We start from the raw sequence: 22,028 nt of genomic DNA, 5'->3' as shown, positions 1-22,028 counted from the left end.
GGATATGTACAGAAGGAAGGGGTCTTGCTTCTTTTCCAGGAAGCTTAATGAGCCATTAAAAACACGTAGTACTGCTGCTACTTCCTGTCTAACCTTAGAGAAGAGTGAACTATCTTTCTCTTTACTGTTTCCTCAGAAAGCAGTAGAAAATACTATTTACTACTTTGCCAGTGTCAAGGATCTGTAGGGGAATAATATTTTTCTAGAGATATGTTACATCTGTCATCACTTTGAAGTTCTAGGATATTCCTTTTTGCCATGGTAGGGAAAAATGGCTAAGCAGTGGTGGGTTCAGCACATACGCATGGTGAGAAATGCAGCATTTGCTTGAGCATTTGCCCCATCTTTGCCATAACAAGGTGGAGCTTAAAAACTGGAAAGTGGGCATAGTGGCAGATGGAAGAGTTAAGTTTGTACAAATAATCAAAGTCAGTCATGGTTTTAAATATCTTTAATTCAGCTGTTAACATCTGTGCTTGCCTGAGACCAGGGCACAGATCATGACTGCTCTTCTGTAAACAGGCAGCAGGATCTGTCCTAAATTGGGTATCAGGCAGTTGCAATGTTGATAGTTTTGTAGCTCTTCAGGTTCTGGAGTTGAAGGCAGGTAAAATGTGCAGTGAGTCTTCTGGGCCCAGCTTGGGTGGGGGTGAATGGGATTTGCAGCTGTTGAGTGCTTTTAGGTTGCACAGAGCCCAACCTGAAAGGTGAGAAGGGATTATACAGGAAGTGCACCTCTTTGTAGTTCTAGTTCCCGGCCCAGGAGGTGCATTTGATCAACACAAGTGTGGGGCCAGAAAAAGAAAGGGGGTTGAGGGGGTGAAGGTGGCAGGTAGTGGTTACCTGAACCTACCCCAATAGATCTGTGATGTGGTGATGATTTGGGGAGGGATATATGTCGGGAGGGTTGAACTCCCCATGGAGTCATCGAAGGTTACTTTGCCCTAATGCAGCTTCTTGAGAGCAGTGTGTGTGTAGGCAGGGTTAATGCCTTTTTGGGTGACTCAGCTAAGCCAGAATCACAGAATCACAGAATCCCAAGGGTTGGAAGGGACCTAAAAAGATCATCTAGTCCAACCCCCCTGCAAGAGCAGGGTAACCTACAGTACATCACACAGGAACTTGTCCAGGCGGGCCTTGAATATCTCCAGTGTAGGAGACTCCACAACCCCCCTGGGCAACCTGTTCCAGTGCTCTGTCACTCTTACAGTAAAGAAGTTCTTCCTGATGTTAACGTGGAACTTCCTATGCTCCAGTTTACACCCATTGCCCCTTGTCCTATCACTGGATATCACTGAAAAAAGCCTAGCTCCATCATCCTGACACCTACCCTTTACATATTTGTTCTTCAGAGAAGGGGAAGACACTGTTAAAATTGTACCCAGGGACTGTCTTTATTGCTGACAGTGGGTAGTATGTGGAAAGATATATCACAAATAGTATAGTTTCACCCAATTCATATATGTTCATGTGGCTATCTAAAAAACAATTGATTTCTCAGCAGCAAATAATTTCTCAATTTTGTAGCTCATTTCAGCAGCCTGTAACTGTTGTCTTATTTAATGTGTATTTCTCCCTAGGTCTTGTGGTACTTCTCATTACCCTTCTTGTTGGCAGGGAGCTTGCTTTCTGCTGTCTAGGCTTTTGGGGTTGAAACTTTCACAAATGTCATACTGACTTCAACTTACGTATTACATATCTGTTGAAAGTTCTGTTACCTGGATTTTCTCTTCCTCAGTGAAAATCTTCTGTATTAGCTGTAAATAAAGGGCGGGATGCCTGGGACTTTCATGGTGCTGTAGTTTCTTCTTGCCATGCTGTTGCTTGCTTAGTTTTGGGGACATCCTTTCCTGCACAAGGGTTTCTCTAGCTGTTCTTAGATAACTCAGTTTGTACTTACTTGTATTTTCTTTGTCTGTAAATGAGCCCTCTCCCTGCAACCACTATCACACACTTCTCCAGGGGTTCGGTGAGAGGGTTCAGGAGGCTGATCTTTGCTGTGCTTGGCTGATACTGTACTATGTTTTCTGGAAACTGTTGGAAGAAGGAAATTAGCTGAAACTGAGAGAAGGAAAGAGATCCCTCTGTCGTTAACGGGAGATATATTATTATTATTATTTTTTGTGTGAGAGGTTTCAGTCTGAGCTGCCAATTGCCAGAAGGGGCAAAGTCCAGCTTACTTTCTTCTTGACTACAGTATTCTGCTGTAGTTCTGTTCTGCATCATGCGATTTCCATACTGATGAGTGAGTTGGGAGTCATTGGGATTTCCTTATGCTCACACATAGACAAGGTAGAAGAGGGAGTACTGTATACAACAGTGTGGCACAACTCACCTTTCCCAAACTGATGTGTCAGTGCTTTGAAAAAAGACAGGCTGAGGAGAGCTACTCAACCCAGCAGATTTTTCTTTTTCTCTTTATGACTATGAAAGCTGTTTTCTCATTACTGCAGTAACAGAACAACTGATCTAACCTCAATAGTGAGAGGGGGATCACAAATGATGATCTCTTCCTGTACAAAGTATACGTAGAAGGAGTCCTCATCTTTCAATATGGCAGTCAGCCTAAGCAGGTGGTCCTGTCCCAATTCTTCTTTGTACTGTGAGTAAGGCACAAAGACTTGCAGGTTGTTAGCTGGAATACAGAGTGGTGAAATACAGATGACAATGCAGATGATAAGTACTATTTGGTCTTAGGCTGCATAGCGCCTAAGAGTGTTTAATGCCCAATATTGTACTAAAAGCCACAGCATTTAAAAGCTTAAGTGATCCTGATTGCATTTGCAGATTCAAAATTTCTTTAAGTTGACATTGAGAAATGTTTTATTTCTGTCCCCTACAATCAACTGTTTAGGAACCTTTTGTAAAGTTATGGCTAAGTGCATTTTTCCTGAAGTGAGAGGCCTAGACACACTTTTCTAGCCATGCACCCAGTAGAATCCTTACCTTCATTGCTTCTTAGGGTAAAATGAAACTCTTCCTTCCAAAGTTGGGTAATGGGAACACCATTATAATGTAGAGACTGCGCCGCAACTAGCAGGTGAGTAGCCTTTTCTCCACCACTGTGGTTAAATACTTCAATGGAAAGCGGAACATCTTGTCCCCGTAGCAGAGAATCCCTCAGTTGGAGGTGGATGAAGAGGTTAACTGGCTCTTCAAGGGCAGTAGGAATGAAGCTAAACTGTGTTTTGCTGCTGCTGCTGATTGTCTCAAGCTTCTTTATTGTTGTGTAGGCTTTGTCAAGTACTATTTTTTCCTGAAGAGAGCCTGTCACAAGGGAGCACATATTTTAGAATTTTTTACTAGTAGGAAGCAGTAGATGCAGAAGGATGGCATTGAATTATCCTGGCAGTACTGTAGATAACTATTTGTCTTTATAGCGAGAGAGCTTGCTGTGCTTCAGTTGCAGCAGATTGAGAATTTCAACTGACAGGACAGTCATTGGATATACCTGAAAGATTCTATTAGGAAATGTTTGCCTTAGTTTTTAAAGCACCTTCGTGCTAACATCTGTCGGAATAAAAGAGGCAGTTGCCTTTTTAGCCATAGCTGTAGCTAGGGCACAGGACTATGTTGTGATGCACTGCAGCCAAGGAGACAACATGCCATGGTCTTAAGATGGGATGGTAGGCTTGGGTAAGGGAAATAGCACTCAGTAATAGATTCTGAAGGGGGAGCTACTTTTTGAGGGAGGGATTTAGACAATATCTGGGAGCGGTCCTTTTCAGGAAGCTGGAGTCTGAAATATATCTCTATATATTACAGAGATAATGGGAGGTGAAGATACAGAGTGTACAGGTAACAGAAATCAGGAAAGGTTTTCCAGACAGGAAAGTACCTGTTGAAGAAAGGTCTTGCCCTTGGGAGAACTCATTAATGCAATGAAGCAGAATGAAATTTGTGCATGACTTCTGTAGACAGCAAGAGTAAGGTGTCCTTGTGCCACTGAGAAGGGGGAAGTAGTGAGAAGTGGGTGACCCTAATGCTCTGGTACAGCTCTGCTCTCTAGTCCTTCACTCTTTGTTTCTAATGCTGGCAGAGAATATGTTCAACCACTTGCCTACTCCATACTGTTCAGCCTGGAGAAGAAAAAGCTGCATGGAGACCTCACAGCAGCCTTCTAGTATCTGAAGGGGGCCTACAAGGATGCTGGGGAGGGACTCTTGATCAGGGACTGTAGCAAGAGGACAAGGGGTGATGGGCTTAAAGTGAAGCGGAGGAAGTTCAGGTTAGCTAGAAGGAAGAAATTCTTCCCTGTGAGGGTGGTGAGGCACTGGAATGGGTTGCCCAAGGAAGCTGGGAATGTTCCATCTCTGGCAGTGTTCAAGGCCAGGTTGGACAGAGCCTTGGGTGACATGGTTTAGTGCCAGTTTTTCTGCCCATGAGAGGGGGGTTGGTACTAGATGACCTTAAGGTCCTTTCCAACCCTAACTATTCTATGATTCTGTACCTTCAGGATATTTGTAGTTGTGTGTGATATCCTCACAGCGTTCACTGTCCACACTCTTGGTGCTGATGTTGTTGCCAGTGTACTTTGTGCTTCCGAGAGCTGGCTTGAGGGTGTCATCTGTTTTTTGTATCCAGACCTGGCACTTGGCATTGATGGCAGCAAAGAAGTAGCAGACATCATAATCGGCTTCTATGTCCCCTTCCTTGATGGCTTGAACAGGGGCTGGCCCACAAAAGGATGGACCTGAAGAGAAATTGTGGCCTAGCTAAGACTCAGATGCTTTACAAGCTGGACCCATGCCTAGTTTAGACCGATGCCAGGAGTGGTGACGTATCTAGTTTTGGAGATCATTAGGGAGCAGTGCTATACACAAACCAAACAGATGCATGATGATTTAGTGCTTAAATTCAACAGGGTGAGTCCCTGTCCTTTTGCATCCTTCCACTGGAAGTTGGGAAGGCAGGAATATTGAACTGCTTTGTTTGTTCACCATTCCACTCCCACCTCTGTACCTCCCCAAAGCCCATCTTTGATATTTTACCTTTGCTTTTTTCCTGGCAGGTGGCATCCAGTGCCTGCCACCCACTGTATTCTGGTAGCAAGTCTGCTCGAACCATCCAGCATTCATTCCAAACATGGAAGGTCCTGCAAGAGACAGCATCATGTGCTTATACCAAGGGACTAAGATCTGAGGTACAGTAAAGTTTTAGCCAAACCACAGCCAATTAATGCTCCTTTGGAAGAGCTCAGTGCATGTTAAGGAGTGCAGAGACTAGGGGTTTTGACACAAATGGAGTTTCTCCAGCTGGACTGGAGACTATCATTCTTCCTTTGTGGACCCTAGTAATAGGGTGCTTTTCAGTTTGGGTTGTGGTGATTTCTCAAGAACACGTCATGTAGACAGGATTTCAGCTGAGCTGTCTTGTAACGACCTCTTTGCAGGGGTTTACCTCTTTTTCCCCACCTCTGTCACTTCCTAGATACAGGTATTTCAGATTTGTACTTGGGCCCTGCCATGTTTTCTTACCAGACACGGGCATTGTTGTCTTGTTTTAGCAGTGTCCCATCTTCATCATAATACTCATCCACACTCAGGCTGCTGTTAGTATTGTGAGCCCATGTAAAGCCTGTGACCACCCTGGTAGGAATTCCCAGGCACCTTAAAACTGTGCAGAAGAAAGAGCTGTGAATTGGTTGTACATCCTGCCCTAAGGGTCTTCTAGTGATGTGATGCATTTTTTGGTGCTAGGCCTATTAGGAATGGCACCATGCCTGCTGTTTGGACTTCGCAAGAGGCATTGCACCTTGCCTCAGGAAATAAGCTGTCATAGGTGTGTTCAGTGAATGTTGTGTACTGATACTCTTCTATCTTAGAGGTAGCGATGGTGAATGTTGATGAAGAAACTGAGGATCTGCCTGTCACCTAAAAATTAAAGGTTATTTTACTGGGTTCTGTGTCAATCCAAGAATTTAGTCATATGCTAGAGATTCTGCAAATAAGGCTTTGCTCAGCACAAAAGTCTTTGAATCACCACTATACCTGAACACATGACTGCAGCAAACACCCAGCACTGCCCATAGCGTACAGGCTTGCACTGCGATGCAACCCACTGCCGGAGGATGGGACTGCTTCCCAGCCACTTGGAAGGGGGTGTCCCATTAAAGTATTGCCCAGTCCCACATTCTGTCAGGATTCCTCTAAACTCATCACAGTTCAGCTGCAGAGAAGGAGGAGAGAAAGATGGATTAAGGAGTTGCCTCTCTTTGATAGGTATGCCTCATCCTGTTCCCTGAAGCTACCCCCAAGGCAGATGAAACCCAAAGGGTGTTTTGTGCAAAGAATGAAGATTGTGGCTGTGCAGTACAAGTACAACACCTTCCCCTGAGATTTATTCAGTAAGTGTACTGCCATTGCTAAGAAACTCCTGCAGCCCTACTTGTTTGCTGCAGGAATATCAGGGCTGGAGTTGGGCTGGAGTTGGGCAGGAGGTGTTGTTCGGAAGAGCCCTGAGAAGGCTTCCTCTTTGGAAAGTGTATTGTGTTGCCATAAACTGGAATTGAGAGATGCTGGCCTTTGCTCTGTATTAGGGCCTTCTCTACTAGGGTCAGGGCTGCTGGCAGCTCTCCTTACCATGGCAGCAACTGTGCGGCAGATGTAAACGGGGTTCTTGCGCTGGATGTGATCCTTGTATCGATGGCGTTCACCTACATCCAGCAGTGTGAAGCAGATGTCAACAATATCCTCCTCAAACTGAAATAAGAACACATCATTTCAGAAAATTTAGCCTGAACATTTGTTCTCTGGAGTCCCTGCAAGGATTTGTAACTCTGCAGATTATTTCTCTCTTTCCACTGATAGTCTTATAGAAGTGGGCTGTAGAGGTTCAGGCAGAGATTTGGAGAGGGAGCACAACATACTAAAGGCAGACTTACAACTTTACTGAAGCAAGGTGAGAAATGCATTAGCATGATACTGCATTCCCTGTCTGAGGCAATTGTTGCTTTTCTGAAGCACTCTCCGGGTTGACACAGAGGTACTTTTTTCAGTCTGGTGCACTGAAATGGGATAAAGTCCTTTTCTAATCACTGTCTGTATCAGATACCTTAGGCAGACTGGAAGATCTACTTGTTTGCACTTTGCCTGTAAAATAGAGAAAGTAACTAAGCTTTGTTAAATGCTTTTATATCTGTTGATAAAGGAAGGCACACAAAGCCCAGGTATAGATCACTGCATTTCTTCATAGAGGACAGCCTGAGAAGGTAGCTAAAATTACATGTACTGGTTTATGGGACTTCATGCACAGGTCCATGTCCTCCTGCACAGTCTTAGACAAAGACAGGGAGTGCAGAGTGCAAGTTCTTTCAAAGCCACAGTATGGAAATGAATGGCATGCACACAGGAGATATGCGTCCTTCCTTTGCTGGTGGGTATAAGAGAGCACAGACATGCTGGACCTCTTGCTTACCTGACTGAAGTCCCAGGGTTGTGCTAGGACTGTGTTTTCTGTCCCCCAGTAGATGACACCGTCTTGGTTTAAAATGTACTCCTGCCTTTGTGCCTCATTAGCCAAGAACACCTCATCTTCTAGATTAGAAGAAAAAAACATCAGGAAGAGAGCATTCCTGGTCTCAGATGCACTTGCATCTCTCTTACACCAGCAGATTCCACTGCACTCCAGGGACTTCAGCAGTCCCTGGCATTGTGCCCTGAAAAATATGACAAATGTTGATTCACACAGGAAAGAAGAATTTCATTGTCATATCTGTTTACTTTTTTGAAAAAGTTTCTCCAGACCTAGGCTATTGCGCTAGCTGGCTCTTTTACTCTCCTGGCTGTTGCTGACTTCTCTATTCCTAAAAAACATACAGTGGTTATAATCAGACCAATTATAATCTTGACTCATCTTAAAATCTTTATTACAGGAGGACAGGTCTCTGGCAGTGGAGTACTCCAGGAAGGGGCAGAAGTGCTGAGGCAGGTAGCTTTGAGCTTTTATTAGCCCTTACTCCTTGCTAAGGTGCTGTGAGGAGGGGGCAGGAGTAGCAGTCAGTGCTAGGTGAGTCAGCCTCAGCTTCCACGAAGGCAGAGTGCAAGAGCTCAAAAGCTGATTTTGTGAGGTGACTGATCCTATCCTGCCTTTACTGTTTCTGACTACGTACCTTGGCACCATGGATTAAAGAGAAGGGTGAAGTTGCCCAGGAGATGGTCAGACTTGGAGGTGTGTAAAAGTAGAGTATACTGGCCAATGGGAGCATTGGCAGGTGTGTTCACAGAGATGGTCCAGAAGCATGGGTCCTGTTCTTCCAGTGCTGCACTCCACTGCTTCTGGTCTCCCAGGCTGGAGATGGGAAATTCGGTCTGGGTTCCATCTGCTTTAGAAGGATGGGATCCTGCAGCCAAAGAGAGCTGGTTGTGTCTATTCCAGACACACACCCTCACCCCATGCAGACTGCAGGGACCTAGACTAGATCTGGAGACATGACTCTCCTTTCTTGTGAGAGAGTCTTAACCCTTTAGCAGTTTAATGCCTAGTGAATCTTCTTAAGGTCAGTACTGTGCTCAGGCCTCCATGTTTGAAAATGGGATGTGTATTTCATAGATTTGTAAAAACCAGGAACAGCCAGGATGGCACAGGCCTGCTGCTTCTCCATTTCAGTGTCTCGTAACAAAAGTTACAGCCAGATGCTCAGATTATGCTAAAACAAGCTGGGGATGAATGCTGCTACCTTTCTCAGGTGTTTTACTAGGAAACGCTCTGTAACAGCAAACATCTGTAACAGGCTAGCTAAGTTTGAACATTCCTAAACCATTCCTCTCCAAGAGAGAGGAGAGATCACATGAGTACTTTCAAATCAGAGAGTAGTGAATCTGCATTGGTTATTGTGATGCAGTGTCTCTTCCGGAAAGTGGTTTAATTTTGACCCTGCAGTCACAGCAGCAGGAGACTCTTCTCTGCCTTAGATAAACAGTTAACTGGCCTCATTTCTAAGTTTGGGCACCCCTGTCCAGCTCTGGACATGGCTTTTGCCACCAGCTCTGTTCTTAAGGTGGATGGAGAACCAGAGCTCTGATAGCAATGGTAATGGTGTTACCTGTCTGTACTATGAGGAGGATCCTCTTCAGCTGCCACAGGTAGTTGTGTATTGGAGCTGAGAAGCATACAGTGATAGTGAAGGGCTGCCCTCGCCTCACCATAAGCCTTTCAGTGCTGATTTCTTCTGTGTGGTGGTTATTGTTGTTCATTGTGACCTTGAAATCACATTTTTTGATGCTCAGACCTGTAGTATGAGAAGATATAGAATGAGTTTGGGGCTGTGAGCTGCCCACAGTCTGGCGCTGGACCACATCTTGAGACACGCAAGCAACTGATCATGTGTTTCTCCACTCAGAGAGTGACCCCCTACCTTTGAGACTTTCTGCCAACTAACTGTAAGGGCCTTTGCTCTGAACTTAGTTGTTCTTGTGTCATGTGGCTAATGAGCTGCCTTTGCTTATACCTGAGGATCAGTAAGTGATGGTACAAAAGCTCTTTCCTGCCCAGGAAAGGACATAGAACAGGCCTGAGCATTCAGATGGCATAGATGTATGTTAGTATTGAGCATGCACTGTGGCTACATTTGGAGTCTTGTTCTCTGTACTCAGTGGCACAGATGGCACTCAAAGCAGCACCTCTCCACATGGTTACATGGTTGAAATTGTGCACAGGAACCAAGCTATTACGCTCCACTTGCAGTGTGGGTGTGGTGTGTTCCAGCAGTTACTGTACTGCGTATGTCTAATATGTGCAAAGAACAACAGCTGGCGCAAACCTCACTGCTGGTTCGAATGTAATGTGCCAATATAGTCCTGGAACTATACTGGATCACAGCAAGTAAGACGGTTTCCTTCTTTGCACCACATACAATTATCAGTCTCACACCCAGAGCTGCAGGAGGCTCCTCCTCCTGTCTCCTACACATGCATCATACACATCATACGTGCTTTTGTCCAGCACCAAAAGAGAGAAAAAAATTGTCAAGTACCCAATTTGGTGCTCAGTGGCTGTACTGAGATAATGTATTTGCACTTGTCTTACAGTTTTGCTGGTGGTTTTAATATTTCCAGACTTCCTGCTGAGAAGCAGATAACACCCTGTTTTCTTCTCAGCGTTGTTTTCCTCCGCCTTGGGATCATGCTGACCTCACTTATCTCTTCATCTTTCAACTCATCAGTTAGATCCTTGAACCTGTGTTTTGTAAACTGCTGTCTGTTACATGACACATTCTGTCACTTACTCTGCCTTGCTGACCTAGGCTCTCCCCTTGTTCCAGCTAAAAGAAAAATAATCCATGGAGCATTCCTTGCTGTCTAAAGCCATTGCTCCTGTGTTAAAGCCGCAGTGAGTGCTCTTTGCAGTTATCAGTGGTTTGCTCTGTTACATCTGACTTGCCTTGTCCTCTGCATTGATACCTTCTCCTGTTGCTATTGTTCCTTCTGTGTTCGTTGTGTTTTGTTTTTCCAACACTAATTTTGTCATGTGTTGTTTTCAGTGAATGATTCTGGTCTGGCTTTCAGATCCCTTTATGACTGTCCCAGCTCATAGCTCTGCACCAGTTTAAGCTTTACAGAGCCAGCTCTGACCTCGTATATTTTCTTCTTTGTGATGAATATGTCTGTTCTGGCTATCTTGTAGACTGGTGAGTCAGTCATATGCAGTCTGGTTCCTTTTTTTTCATATGACTTTTTTGTGGATCTAACTTTCTTGAAAGGTTGCTTGGAACCTAGACTGTCTTCTTGCTCAAGTAGGTAAAACACTTCATAATCTTTCTGCTTCAGTTTTGTAGTTTTGCTTACCTTCCCCATCTCCAGTGCTAAGGATAACTCACTTGCCTTTGCTTCTAAACTTTCAGATGTCTGCTTTAGCTGCTTCTTCCTGCTTCTCTCAAATGCCCCTTAGGCATTGATACTAGCTTTTGTTTGCTCCCCCTTTTGGGGCAGTGCTCTGTGTGAATTGAGTTCCCTTAGCCTTTAGAGAATTTCCTTGGCTCTTGCCCTGTGAGAAGCTCAACTCTTTTACAAAACTCATGAACACTGTCTTGGAGCAGGGACAGTTGCTATACCTGACAAACAACCAGCAAATGCTTAGGACTAGCCAAAGTGATTTTTGCTTACCTTGACCCATGTCTAGTTCCCTGTACTCTGAAAGTCTTCACCTTCTCTTGCTCTGATGGGCAATTGCTCCTTCCTTCAGCTTTCTTTCAAAATTATCCACTTGCAGAGTTGTTTGCTCAATTTCTTTATATGGGGTGGGACGTGATGTGGAGACGTCTCCTTCAGCTTATCTTGTTGGCCTGCTGTGCAGATGTTGAGGACTCCTTTATCTCTCAGACCACACTAGAGACTCAAAGAAAGGGGTAGCTTCCTATGTACAGATGAGGCTAAATTCCACAGTGAGATGTGAAGTCTTTAAAGACAGGCAGTGTGAATTTATTTCAAAAGTTTTGGAGATGCCAGTATAGAAAAGAGAGTAGGAAATTCAAATCTTAATTTGGCTCTAAACAATGCAAGGAACGCATTTCAAATGTAAGTGCTGAAGAGCTGCTCTCCAACATTGGCCCTAAACTGTTTAGCTCCTAAACCCTTCAGGAAGTAAAAAACAAAAACCAATACATCCATTAACCTTGTGCCTAATTGAGAAAAATGAAACCACTTCAAAATGAGGAAGCCTGTTAACCAGTTTTTGCAAAGTGTGGATGCTGCCTTGAGTTAGACTTGTCATAAAATCGTAGAATGGCTGAGGTTGGAAGGGACCTCTGGAGGTCATCTTGTCCCAGTCTCCCGCTAAGCAGGGCCATTTAGAGCTGGTTGGCCAGGACCATGTCCAGATGATGGCTTTTGAGTATCTAAGGATGGAGACTGCAACCTGTCAGGGCAACCTGTGCCAGCACTCGGTTGCCCTCACAGGGAAAAAGCATTTCCAGTTTGTGCCCATTGCCTCTGGTACAGGCGCGGGGCACCACTGAAAAGAGCCTGGCTTTGTCCTCTTTTCGCCCACACTTCAGTTACATCTACATGGATAAGATTCTCCCCATGTCTTCTCCAGGCTGAAGAGTCGTGGCTCTCACAGTATTTCCTCGTACATGACATGCTCCAGTCCCTTCATAATGTTTGTGTCTTTTTGCTGGACTCTCTCCAGTATGTCCATGTCTCTTGTATGCTGGTTGTGGCCTCAGCAGTGCTCAGTAAAGAGGAAGGATCAAGTCTTCTGACCTGCTGGCAATACTTTACCTAATGCACCCCGGGATATCATTAGCCTTCTTTGTGACAAGGACACATTGCTACTTTATGTTAGCTTTGACTTTCATTAGGAAGCATGGAGGTCACCAGATTTGCAGAAATTGAGAAACAATAAATGTAAGCACACTGGGGAGATACTTCAGTAAACTCTGTGAGTGTATTGTTAACAAAGAATCATAGAATAGTTAGGGTCGGAAAGGACCTTGAGCTCATCTACTTCCAACCCCCCTGCCATGGCCAGGGATGCCTCGCACTAAACCGTGTCACTCAAGGGTTTGTCCAACCCAGCCTCGAACACTGCCGGAGATGGGAGCATTCACAACTTCCTTGGGCAACCCGTTCCAGTGCCTCACCACCCTCACAGTAAAGAACTTCCTCCTTATATCCAATCTAAACTTCCCTGGTTTATGTTTGAACCCGTTACCCCTTGTCCTATCACTACAGTCTCTATTGAAGAGTCCCTCCCCAGCATCCTTATAGGCCCCTTCAGATACTGGAACTAAGTGTCTTAACGCTACGTGCGGTATGCAATGCCTGGTTTCTGCTCTTAGTCAAACCTCCGCTTTGCTCGGTTTTTTGGCACACACGTGTGGCTGCGTATAGGATAGTGCCATCTCTTGGTCAACTTGGTAACTGCAAGTAATATTCGTTACGTAGGATGCACGTTGAAAACTGAACAGAGAGCTACCTATTGCCCCTTTGTAGTTTTCATTACACGGAAAAGGGCTAAAAAAACATACTAAAAAGGTTAGCGCTCAAAAGAGTCTCCTGCATCCAGTGCTTAAGTGCTTGTACTGGTATTCCATCTGGTGAGGATTTGCAATCCTAGGTTAGATATCTGAGGTTTTCTATCCAAGATCTGAGAGAAGGAAATGAGTTGGCCACTACAGAGCTCAAAATATTTAGCAGAAGTGCTGATATTTCCTACTTGTAAATCACCCTTCTTTCTCTCTGGAATACGGGGTTCTCATATGTTGATTTTTTTTTTTTTTCAGTTGTCAGTTGTTTCACCTGTTAGCTTAACTGCCATTCATATCTGATCCAACACTTGTGTTTGGTAAAGGCAAACCTAAAACACGGTCTTTATTACTGATGGTACTAAAATGGTGTAGTTATTTCTGTATCTTGCAGTGGTAAATGTACTGTGAAAATCTGAGTTTGGATTGGTTCAGCTGTTTTACTCTATAACTTGCAACCAGCAATTTGCATGTCTCTGTGCAGACAGTCCAAACTTTCAGATGTGTTGATAGGTATTTCTGATGTGTACATACAAGAATTTTTATTTTTTATATTTTGGTGGTTAAAAGGTGGTCACACTGGCACTTTAGAGTAGTATTTCTTCCATGCACTCAGCATAACTGTATTTGTAATTTTGCACGAAGTTTCTCCTCTCTTACTGGTTGCCTAACTTCAGTACAATATTGCCTGTTGATAATGTTATGTTCTGTGTCAGGAAGTGGTCAAATTGACAGTCCTTCAGATACAGTGACAGGTAGCTCTACTGTATGGATCCTCCAAAGCTGTTGCCCTAAGATCTTCCAGCAAAGATCAGACACTTCAGAAAAATAGGCGTTGGCTTTTGGTTTTTTAATCTGAACTGTACAGGGCAAATTCAATAACCTTTTGACTTACTTTGTCTTGCACATTTGTTGGAAGGGTGATTCTTTCATATGCTTTCCACATAGCTATTACTTACATATTTCTGGCTCCATAAAGAGCAACTTACCTTTGTGGGAACTCCAGGAATAATAATTCATTATGACATTCTTTTGAAAAGACTGGGTTTGGTTTTTTTCCCTGCAAAGTCCACCCCTCCTGGAAGTCGTTCTCAGTGATCTCTCCAGTTGCAAAGTCAACTTGAAATCGGGTTTATTTTTCAGGCTTCCTTTTATTCAAGAAGTCAAAGCATATAAACTCAAGCTGTCATTTTATTATAATATGGATTCTGGTCCATTGTCCTGCACAGGTGCTACTTGTGAACATAATTTGCTCATGCATTTAACACATTAATCATGCTTCTGATATGTGCCATTGTTTATAAACAATGCAGTTGTGATCGAATAACATTCTGCTTATGCTGATTTTAACCTCTGAACCTGAGGTTGCATTAACATCAGTGTTAGCATGTGTAACCTTATGTACCCAATATCCATGAAATCAACTAAGTGAATTCCTTTCTTTGTTATAAGGATTCAGTAAGAATTAACATTTACTCACTCACAGTTAACCACGTCCAAACCTATACTTGTCTCTAAAATGCAACAAAAGCAGAAGCATGTGCAACTTGCTAAACTGGATCAGGATGGAGGTTCATCCAGTGTAGTCTATCCTCTGATGGTATACAATGCCAGATGCCTCAGAAGAATGTGCATGAGCTTCACCCCCAGCAAGTGAGGCATTATCTTGTAGTTGATTTTCAAGACTGAGAATGTTGTGATAATGCAAGATTTAATACCACTCTGGGAGTTCTTATTAGTGATAAATATTCCTTGTAGTAGTCCCCTCCTGTCTACTTTGCAGTCTAACGTCATTAGTAGGAATCACAGAAACACAAGGGGCTGTAGTCTCAATTGAGCTGTTTGTTTATACTGAGATCTCCTTCTGCAGTTGACGTGGCTGATCTAACACTCTGTGTGATGGCATACTAAAAATTGCTTTCCTGCTGTTCATTTACCAAGCTGAATTTACTGATTGTTATACTGTCATCCACTTTGCCTTGTTTGGAACTCTCTGAAGTTCCTGATGGTTTTTTAGTCCTCAGTAATTTAAAAGGATATATGTTGTGAGTAGATTTTGCACCCTTTTTGCACTCACTTCTTGGCACTGCTTCTTTTGAAAAAAATCATCCAGGTCTAAGCAAGTGTTGTCACTGTTCTGCATCCACTACATCCCTGACATGCTCGTAGAAATTGAAAGGAAAAGTGACCCATAGGATCCTGGAAAGTATCCATCCTGGCTGGATATTACTGCATTATTATCTTCATCGTGCTTGGGGGTTCTTGGTGCTTTACAGGTCCCAACATAAATCCATAAAAGTCTAATTTTTATTACATGTAAAAATAGAAGTTTAAAATGTTACCTGGGCATATTTAATAACTGTCTCTTTCTGAATGTAGTGATAACAGAATTCATGCATGTAATTTTCCCTTTTATTGGGTCTACTTTTTCGGCTCTGACATGGCACATCCATGAATTAGATGTGAATTTTCCTTTTTGGTGGAATTTCTTGTTTCTTTAGAGCAAGAAGAAATGTTTACATTGTGACTACTTCTGTTCCAGCTTTTATTGCGATCAGTACCCTGTGCATTCGGTACACAGTGATAGATACCAGGTGGTAAAGTAACTGGTTTTTTAACCTGTAAAAGAGTAGTAGTTTAATTGACTGGCTAAATCAAGGCTCTGGAAGCTTAGATTAGGAGAACAGAATGGTGAAGAGAACCATTCACTATCTTGGGACTGTTTTTAATATCTTTCAAGGACAGTTCATAGTATGAATGTGTCATGTCTGCCAGCGCTCTCTTGACTTTTTTGAGTGATCTGAATGGAATGTGGCTGTGTCAGCCTCTTGGACATGCTAAGATTTAAACTGTGTATTTATAAAGAAAAATGCTGATAATTAGCTGTATTTTACTCCATGAACACCCACTGAGTTCTGACTAAGAGCTAAATGAAGATTGTAGGTTTGGCAAAAAGCTATTTAAATCCTGACTTGGACACTTACCCATTTTTCTCTGTACTAACAATTAGTTTAATTGAATAGTTCTCTTGTCTCTCCTGTCCAACACAGGAAGAATGTGTATTTCTTGTACATGGCACTGGCCAGATCTGCATTTTAACACTGAAACTGAACTGAGTGTGCTGGCTGAGGGCAGTTAATAATGCTGACAGCCTGAAACCCCAGTACCCACAATGCTGCAAAGCTTGGAACTTGGCACAAGCTTTAGGGTTGATTTTCCTTTGAATAGCAAGCTTCCTTTACAAAGAGTTAATTAGGATGAGGTCATTCTAAGCTTATGTGACAAACACTGTCTGAAATAATTTCCCGGATTGTATGTACAATGAAATACTGAAAGAATTTGAATGACTTGGCTGTACTGTGTGTTAAATATAATGGCAGTCTGCATTCTTGCAAAATTTAATGAGATTTTTTTTAAATACCATCACTACCTCAAGGCTGCTTTTGAGGTTAGTGCAGGACTGCATACCCTGACTTTGCAAGATGCTGCAAGACTTAATTGATGGGTGCAAAGCTACCTATTCCCTTCTCCTTTGCCTGGAGAAATCTGAATTCCTCTGTGTGTGTGTCCTTTCAATCTTCATTCCAGTCTTCTGGGCTGACTAGTTTTGACAAGCTCCTGCGTCCCTTGTAAATACGTGAGTTGGTGGCAAAATATTGTAATAGCTGTAATAAAGTAGGAGTTCGTATGTTTTGAAGATTTTGTTGGCTTTAAATCAAAGCCATTTAAATGAAACCTCAGTTTAATCTGTGTCACAACGTCAGTTTGTGTCCATGAAACATTCTTTCTGGGGGAAGTTTGGACTACATTGCTGGACAGTACTAGGCACTGTCAGGAGGAAAAGGTCAAATTATCTTTTAGGAACATTCAGATCTTTGCCATTTTGGCTTGTTAACTCTTCAAGGAAAAAGTAAACACAGCGCTGGGAGTTAGACATGGGTGGCATGGTGCCTTCCTCATGGAAGATGATGATCTGCTTTAAGTAGCTTTGTAGAACGAGGATGTGTAACTGTCAATTGTGAATTTTCATATATCCTTCTAATTATATGGTCTTGAGCCTTTTATTCCAATCCTGTGCTTTCTGAGCACTTTGCAAAGTATCTTCCTCTGCAAACAGAAAAATCATTTTTTTTCTGTCTGCTTTATGATACCTGTATGAAAGGAAACTGGTGGAACTTCTTGTGGCATAAGTTAGGAAGGTAGACTCAATGACTTTCTAGGATACATATAAAGGGCTGGGTGAAGTGTGGCAGCAGGCGTGGGCAAGTGTCAACCTTGGTGGTAGTGCCAGTGCAAAACAAAAATACATGTCATAGGCTGCTTTTTCTCATGTGGTCTTGTGGACAAGTTTGACCAATCCTCCTGGTAGTACAGTAGGAAGTTTCTGACCAAGAGAAAAGTCACCCAAACTTTCCTTCAGCCCCCACTCCCATTTTATTAATATGCATAATGCAAAAATAATTTGGACCAGTGCATTGACTGATTGCCTGTGTTGGTTATGGTTTCTGATCACCTCTACTGCCTATTAGATCTAGAATAGATTCAGACTAGTAGGGGATGAGATCGCAAAGCCAGAGGGCATTGTAGGGTGCGTCCCCACACACATTAATTTTCTCCTTGGGAAACTGCTTGTATTTATGCTTAGCAAAGCTTTTGTAAATTCTCCTGGGCAACTGCAGCTGTTCCTTATGAGGATCTTTTGCTGTGGGACTGTGATAGCTCAGTTAGTTTTTCTTGCAATATATCTTCCAAATTGGCACCTTAAACTTGTCCATAATTTGTATTTAAAATGCAGTGAAATGTAGCAGTCCATCTCAGAGTTACATGTAAGTCCTAAAAGCTTTTAGCTGTCCAAGTTAGAAAAGTTATAGTAGAAAGTGTTTAGGTAGTTTCTGCAAACTAAACAGTACAGGTATCTGTTTCTGCAGTTGCCTTGTGAAACTGAGCACCTAAGTCAGCAGAGTATTGAGAAATTTACTTGTTACATCAGCTGCATTTTTTCCTGTCTCTGCCCAATGGGAATGGGAACCAGGTTTTCCCCTCTGGTAAACTCATTTAACTCTTTCTAAATTAACTTCCCCCCCCCACCCCCTTTCTTCTCTCTCTTCCCTTCCTCCCCCCCTCCCTTTATATTTTCTTTTTAATGCTCATTAAAAGAGTAAAGTGGGGTAAAGGCTTTTCCTTACCACTTCTTTTAAAAGAATGTTGTGTATATTCATGCAGCTACATAAATAATATATCTCTAAAGATGATATTGTCTTAGATAAAAGTAGGAATCACAGAATCATAGAATAGTTAGGGTTGGAATGGACCTCAGGATCATCTAGTTCCAACCCCCCCGCCATGGGCAGGGCCACCTCACACTAAACCATCCAACCCAAGGCTTCATCCAGCCTGGCCTTGAACACTGCCAGGGATGGAGCATTCACAACCTCCCTGGGCAACCGATTCCAGTGCCTCACCACCCTAACAGTAAAGAATTTCCTCCTTAGATCCAATCTAAACTTCCCCTGTTTAAGTTTTAACCCGTTACCCCTTGTCCTGTCACTACAGTCCCTGATGAAGAGTCCCTCCCCAGCATCCCTATAGGCCCCCTTCAGATACTGGAAGGCTGCTCTGAGGTCTCCACGCAGCCTTCTCTTCTCCAGGCTGAACAGCCCCAACTTTCTCAGCCTGTCTTCATATGGGAGGTGCTCCAGTCCCCTGATCATCCTCGTGGCCCTCCTCTGGACTTGTTCCAGGAGTTCCATGTCCCTTTTATGTTGAGGACACCAGAACTGCACACAATGCTCCAGGTGAGGTCTCACAAGAGCAGAGTAGAGGGGCAGGATCACCTCTTTTGACCTGCTGGTCAAGCTCCTTTTGATGCAGCCCAGGATACGGTTGGCTTTCTGGGCTGCGAGCGCGCACTGAAGCCGGCTCATGTTAATTTTCTCATCAACCAGCACCCCCAAGTCCTTCTCTGCAGGGCTGCTCTGAACCTCTTCTTTGCCCAATCTGTAGCTGTGCCTGGGATTGCGCCAACCCACGTGTAGGACCTTGCACTTGGCATGGTTGAACTTCATAAGTTTGGTATCAGCCCACCTCATAAGCGTGTCGAGGTCCCTCTGGATGGCATGCCTTCCATTGTATCAACCGGACTACACAGCTTGGTGTCATCAGCAAACTTGCTGAGGGCGTGCTCAATCCCACTGTCAATGTCAACAATGAAGATGTTAAACAAGACCGGTTCCAACACCGATCCCTGAGGGACACCACTCGTTACTGGTCTCCAGCTGGACATTGAGCCATTGATCACAACTCTTTGTGTGTGGCCTTCCAGCCAGTTCTTTGTCCACCGAGTGGTCCACCTGTCAAATTGATGTCTCTCCAATTTAGAGACAAGGATGTTGTGTGGGACAGTGTCGAACGCTTTGCACAAGTCCACATAGATGACATCAACTGCTCTACCCTTGTCCATCAGTTCTGTAGCCCCATCATAGGCGGCCACCAAACTGGTCAGGCAGGATTTCCCCTTAGTGAAGCCATGCTGGCTGTCACCAAGCACCTTGTTGTTTTTCATGTGCCTCAGCATGCCTTCCAGGAGAATGTGCTCCAAGATTTTGCCAGGCACAGAGGTGAGACTGACTGGTCTGTAATTCCCCGGGTCTTTCATTTTCCCCTTCTTGAAAATGGGGGTTATATTTCCCTTTTTCTAGTTATCAGGAACTTCGCCTGACTGCCATGATTTTTCAAATACGATGGCCAGTGGCTTAGCAACTTAATTCGCCAGCTCCTTCAGGACCCGCGGATGGATTCCATCAGGTCCCATGGACTTGTGCACGTTCAGATTTTTAAGATAGTCTCGAACCAGATCCTCTCCTACAGTGGGCCCAAGGTCTTCATTCTCACAGTCCCTGCGTCTACCTTCTAAGACTTGGGTGGTGCGGTCAGAGCCTTTGCCAGTGAAGACTGAGGCAAAGAAGTCATTCAGAACCTCAGCCTTCTCCAAATCCTGTGTAGCCAGTTCTCCTGAGAGCTTCCTCAGGGGGCCTATGTTGTCCCTAGTCTGTTTTTTGTTTGCTATGTACCTGTAGAATCTCTTCCTGTTATCCTTAACATCCCTGGCTAGGTTTAATTCTAACTGGGCCTTAGCCTTCCTAACCTGGTCCCTAGCTTCCCGGACAACATCCCTGTATTCTTCCCAGGCACCCTGTCCTTGCTTCCACTTTTTATAAGCCTGTTTTTTCATTTGAATTTTCCTCTGCAGCTCCTTATCCATCCAAGGAGGTCTCCTGGCCCTCCTGCTGCACTTCCTTCTAGTTGGGATGCAACACTCCTGAGCTTGTAGCAGGTGATCCTTGAATATCAACCAAGAGTCTTGGGCCCCCCTGCCCTCCAGGGCTATATCCCATGGAACCTTACTAAGCAGGCTCCTGAAGAGGCCAAAGTCTGCTCTTTTGAAGTCCAGGGCAGTGAGCTTGCTGCCGCTCTTCTCACTGTCCTGGGGATCTCAAATTTGACCATCTCGTGATCGCTGCATCCAAGGCTGCCCTGGAGCACCACATTCTCAACGAGCCCTTCCCTGTTGGTGAGCACAAGGTCAAGCATGGCATCTCTCCTTGTCGGCTCCTCTATTACTTGCAGAAGGAAGTTGTCTGCCACACAATCAAGGAACCTCCTGGATTGCTTGTGCCGTGCAGTACCGTTGTTCCAACAGATGTCATAATGATACTTCTGTGTATGTGATTGATAGAAGAAGAAGACTTTAGCAAATGGGCCTTTAAGACTTGGATAAAACATTATGCTTCTGGTACAGAGGAGATTTTATATGTGCAACTGCACTCCTTCTGAGTGCACTTGCTGTGACATCTCTTATTTCCTTAATCAATTCAAATACAATTTTACATTAAAATGTAAATTTACTTTAAATTTATTATCCATAAGCTTCTGTGGAAGAGAGGGTGATTGTAGACATGTGGCCAGTTGAACAAGTTTTGGGGCTGAACTTGTAGGATAGGGGCTATAAGACATGTTTTGTTGTATTTTCCTTGGCAACTATCTTTTTCCTCCTTCTCAGGAGTCAAATACTTTCTTTTCCTGGTAGAGCTAACTGAAGTAAGTGATAATTGAGGCTGTAATGAGAAGGTAAATTTGTAAGAAAGATGTGTATACATGAAAATTTGCATGGTGTTTAACTATAGTGTATCAGTGACAGAATTGTAGAATAGTTCCGGTTGGAAAGGACCTCAAGATCATCCAGTTCCAGCCCCCCTGCCATGGGCAGGGACACTACACACTAAACCATGCCACGCAAGGCTTTGTCCAGTCCAACCTTGAACACTGCCAGGGATTGGAGCGTTTATCACTTCTTTGGGCAACTTGTGCCAGCGCCTCACCACCTCACAGTAGAGAGCTTCTTATATCTAACCTAAGCTTCCCCTGTTTAAGTTTGAACCCATCAGCCCTTGTCCTGTCACTACAGTCCCTGGTGAAGAGTCCCTCCCCAGCATCCTCCCTCTTCAGATACTGGAAGGCTGCTATGAGGTCTCCACACAGCTTCTCTTCTCGGCTGAACAGCCCCAACTTTCTCAGCCTGTCTCCATATGGGAGGTGCTCCAGTCCCCTGATCATCCTCGAGGCCTCCTTTGGACTCACTCCAACAGCTCCATGTCCTTCTTATGGTGGGGACACCATTACTGTTCACAGTGCCCCAAGTGAGGTCTCACAAGAGCAGAGTAGAGGGGCAGGCTCACCTCCTTCGACCTGCTGGTCACGCTCCTTTTGATGCAGCCCAGGATATGGTTGGTTTCTGGGCTGCGAGTGCACACTGCCAGCTCATGTTCAGTTATGTGCTTTGGTTTCAGTCAGATTTGCTGTAGTAATGATGTATTCAGTTATATTTGGAGAAGTTTCATTCTTTCTTGTGGTTCATTCAGAAGGAACTCTGTGCGTTTTGAGACTGTGGTGCATGTGTGATGAGATAGATATGTGTGTGAATAAATGTGTCAGTCCAGATGACAGGTCACATTTTTACTGTTTAATGGTGTTCTGCTTAATTTCTGTTTTCTGGAATAGCTATTTC

The 22,028-nt window shown here is 43.9% G+C and overlaps 1 protein-coding gene across 4 annotated transcripts; it reads right to left on the bottom strand.

The window, feature by feature from the left end:
* Positions 1-436: 436 nt before the first annotated feature.
* Positions 437-11,252, bottom strand: LOC136020248 (protein 4.2-like). Of its 4 annotated transcripts, none has more exons than XM_065691138.1 (13): positions 11,103-11,246; positions 9,044-9,229; positions 8,111-8,323; positions 7,417-7,535; positions 6,582-6,701; positions 5,991-6,168; positions 5,478-5,616; positions 4,992-5,095; positions 4,451-4,693; positions 2,947-3,267; positions 2,475-2,635; positions 1,901-2,034; positions 437-700 (listed from the first exon to the last, which is right to left on the bottom strand). In XM_065691138.1, exons 1-13 carry the CDS (start codon positions 11,110-11,112, stop codon positions 550-552), a joined length of 2,079 nt encoding a protein of 692 aa, XP_065547210.1. In that variant the 5' UTR covers positions 11,113-11,246; the 3' UTR covers positions 437-549. The 4 variants fall into 4 exon arrangements, with proteins under 4 accessions (XP_065547210.1, XP_065547211.1, XP_065547209.1 ...); XM_065691139.1 differs by having other exon boundaries at positions 8,111-8,320; positions 11,103-11,245; XM_065691137.1 differs by having other exon boundaries at positions 8,111-8,341; positions 11,103-11,244.
* Between the last annotated feature and the right edge of the window lie 10,776 nt (positions 11,253-22,028).

Source organism: Lathamus discolor, chromosome 11 (assembly GCF_037157495.1).
Source record: "Lathamus discolor isolate bLatDis1 chromosome 11, bLatDis1.hap1, whole genome shotgun sequence".
NCBI lineage: Eukaryota > Metazoa > Chordata > Aves > Psittaciformes > Psittacidae > Lathamus > Lathamus discolor.
The sequence above is the reverse complement of the archived record's forward strand: the minus strand, read 5'-3'. Positions and strand labels throughout refer to the sequence as shown.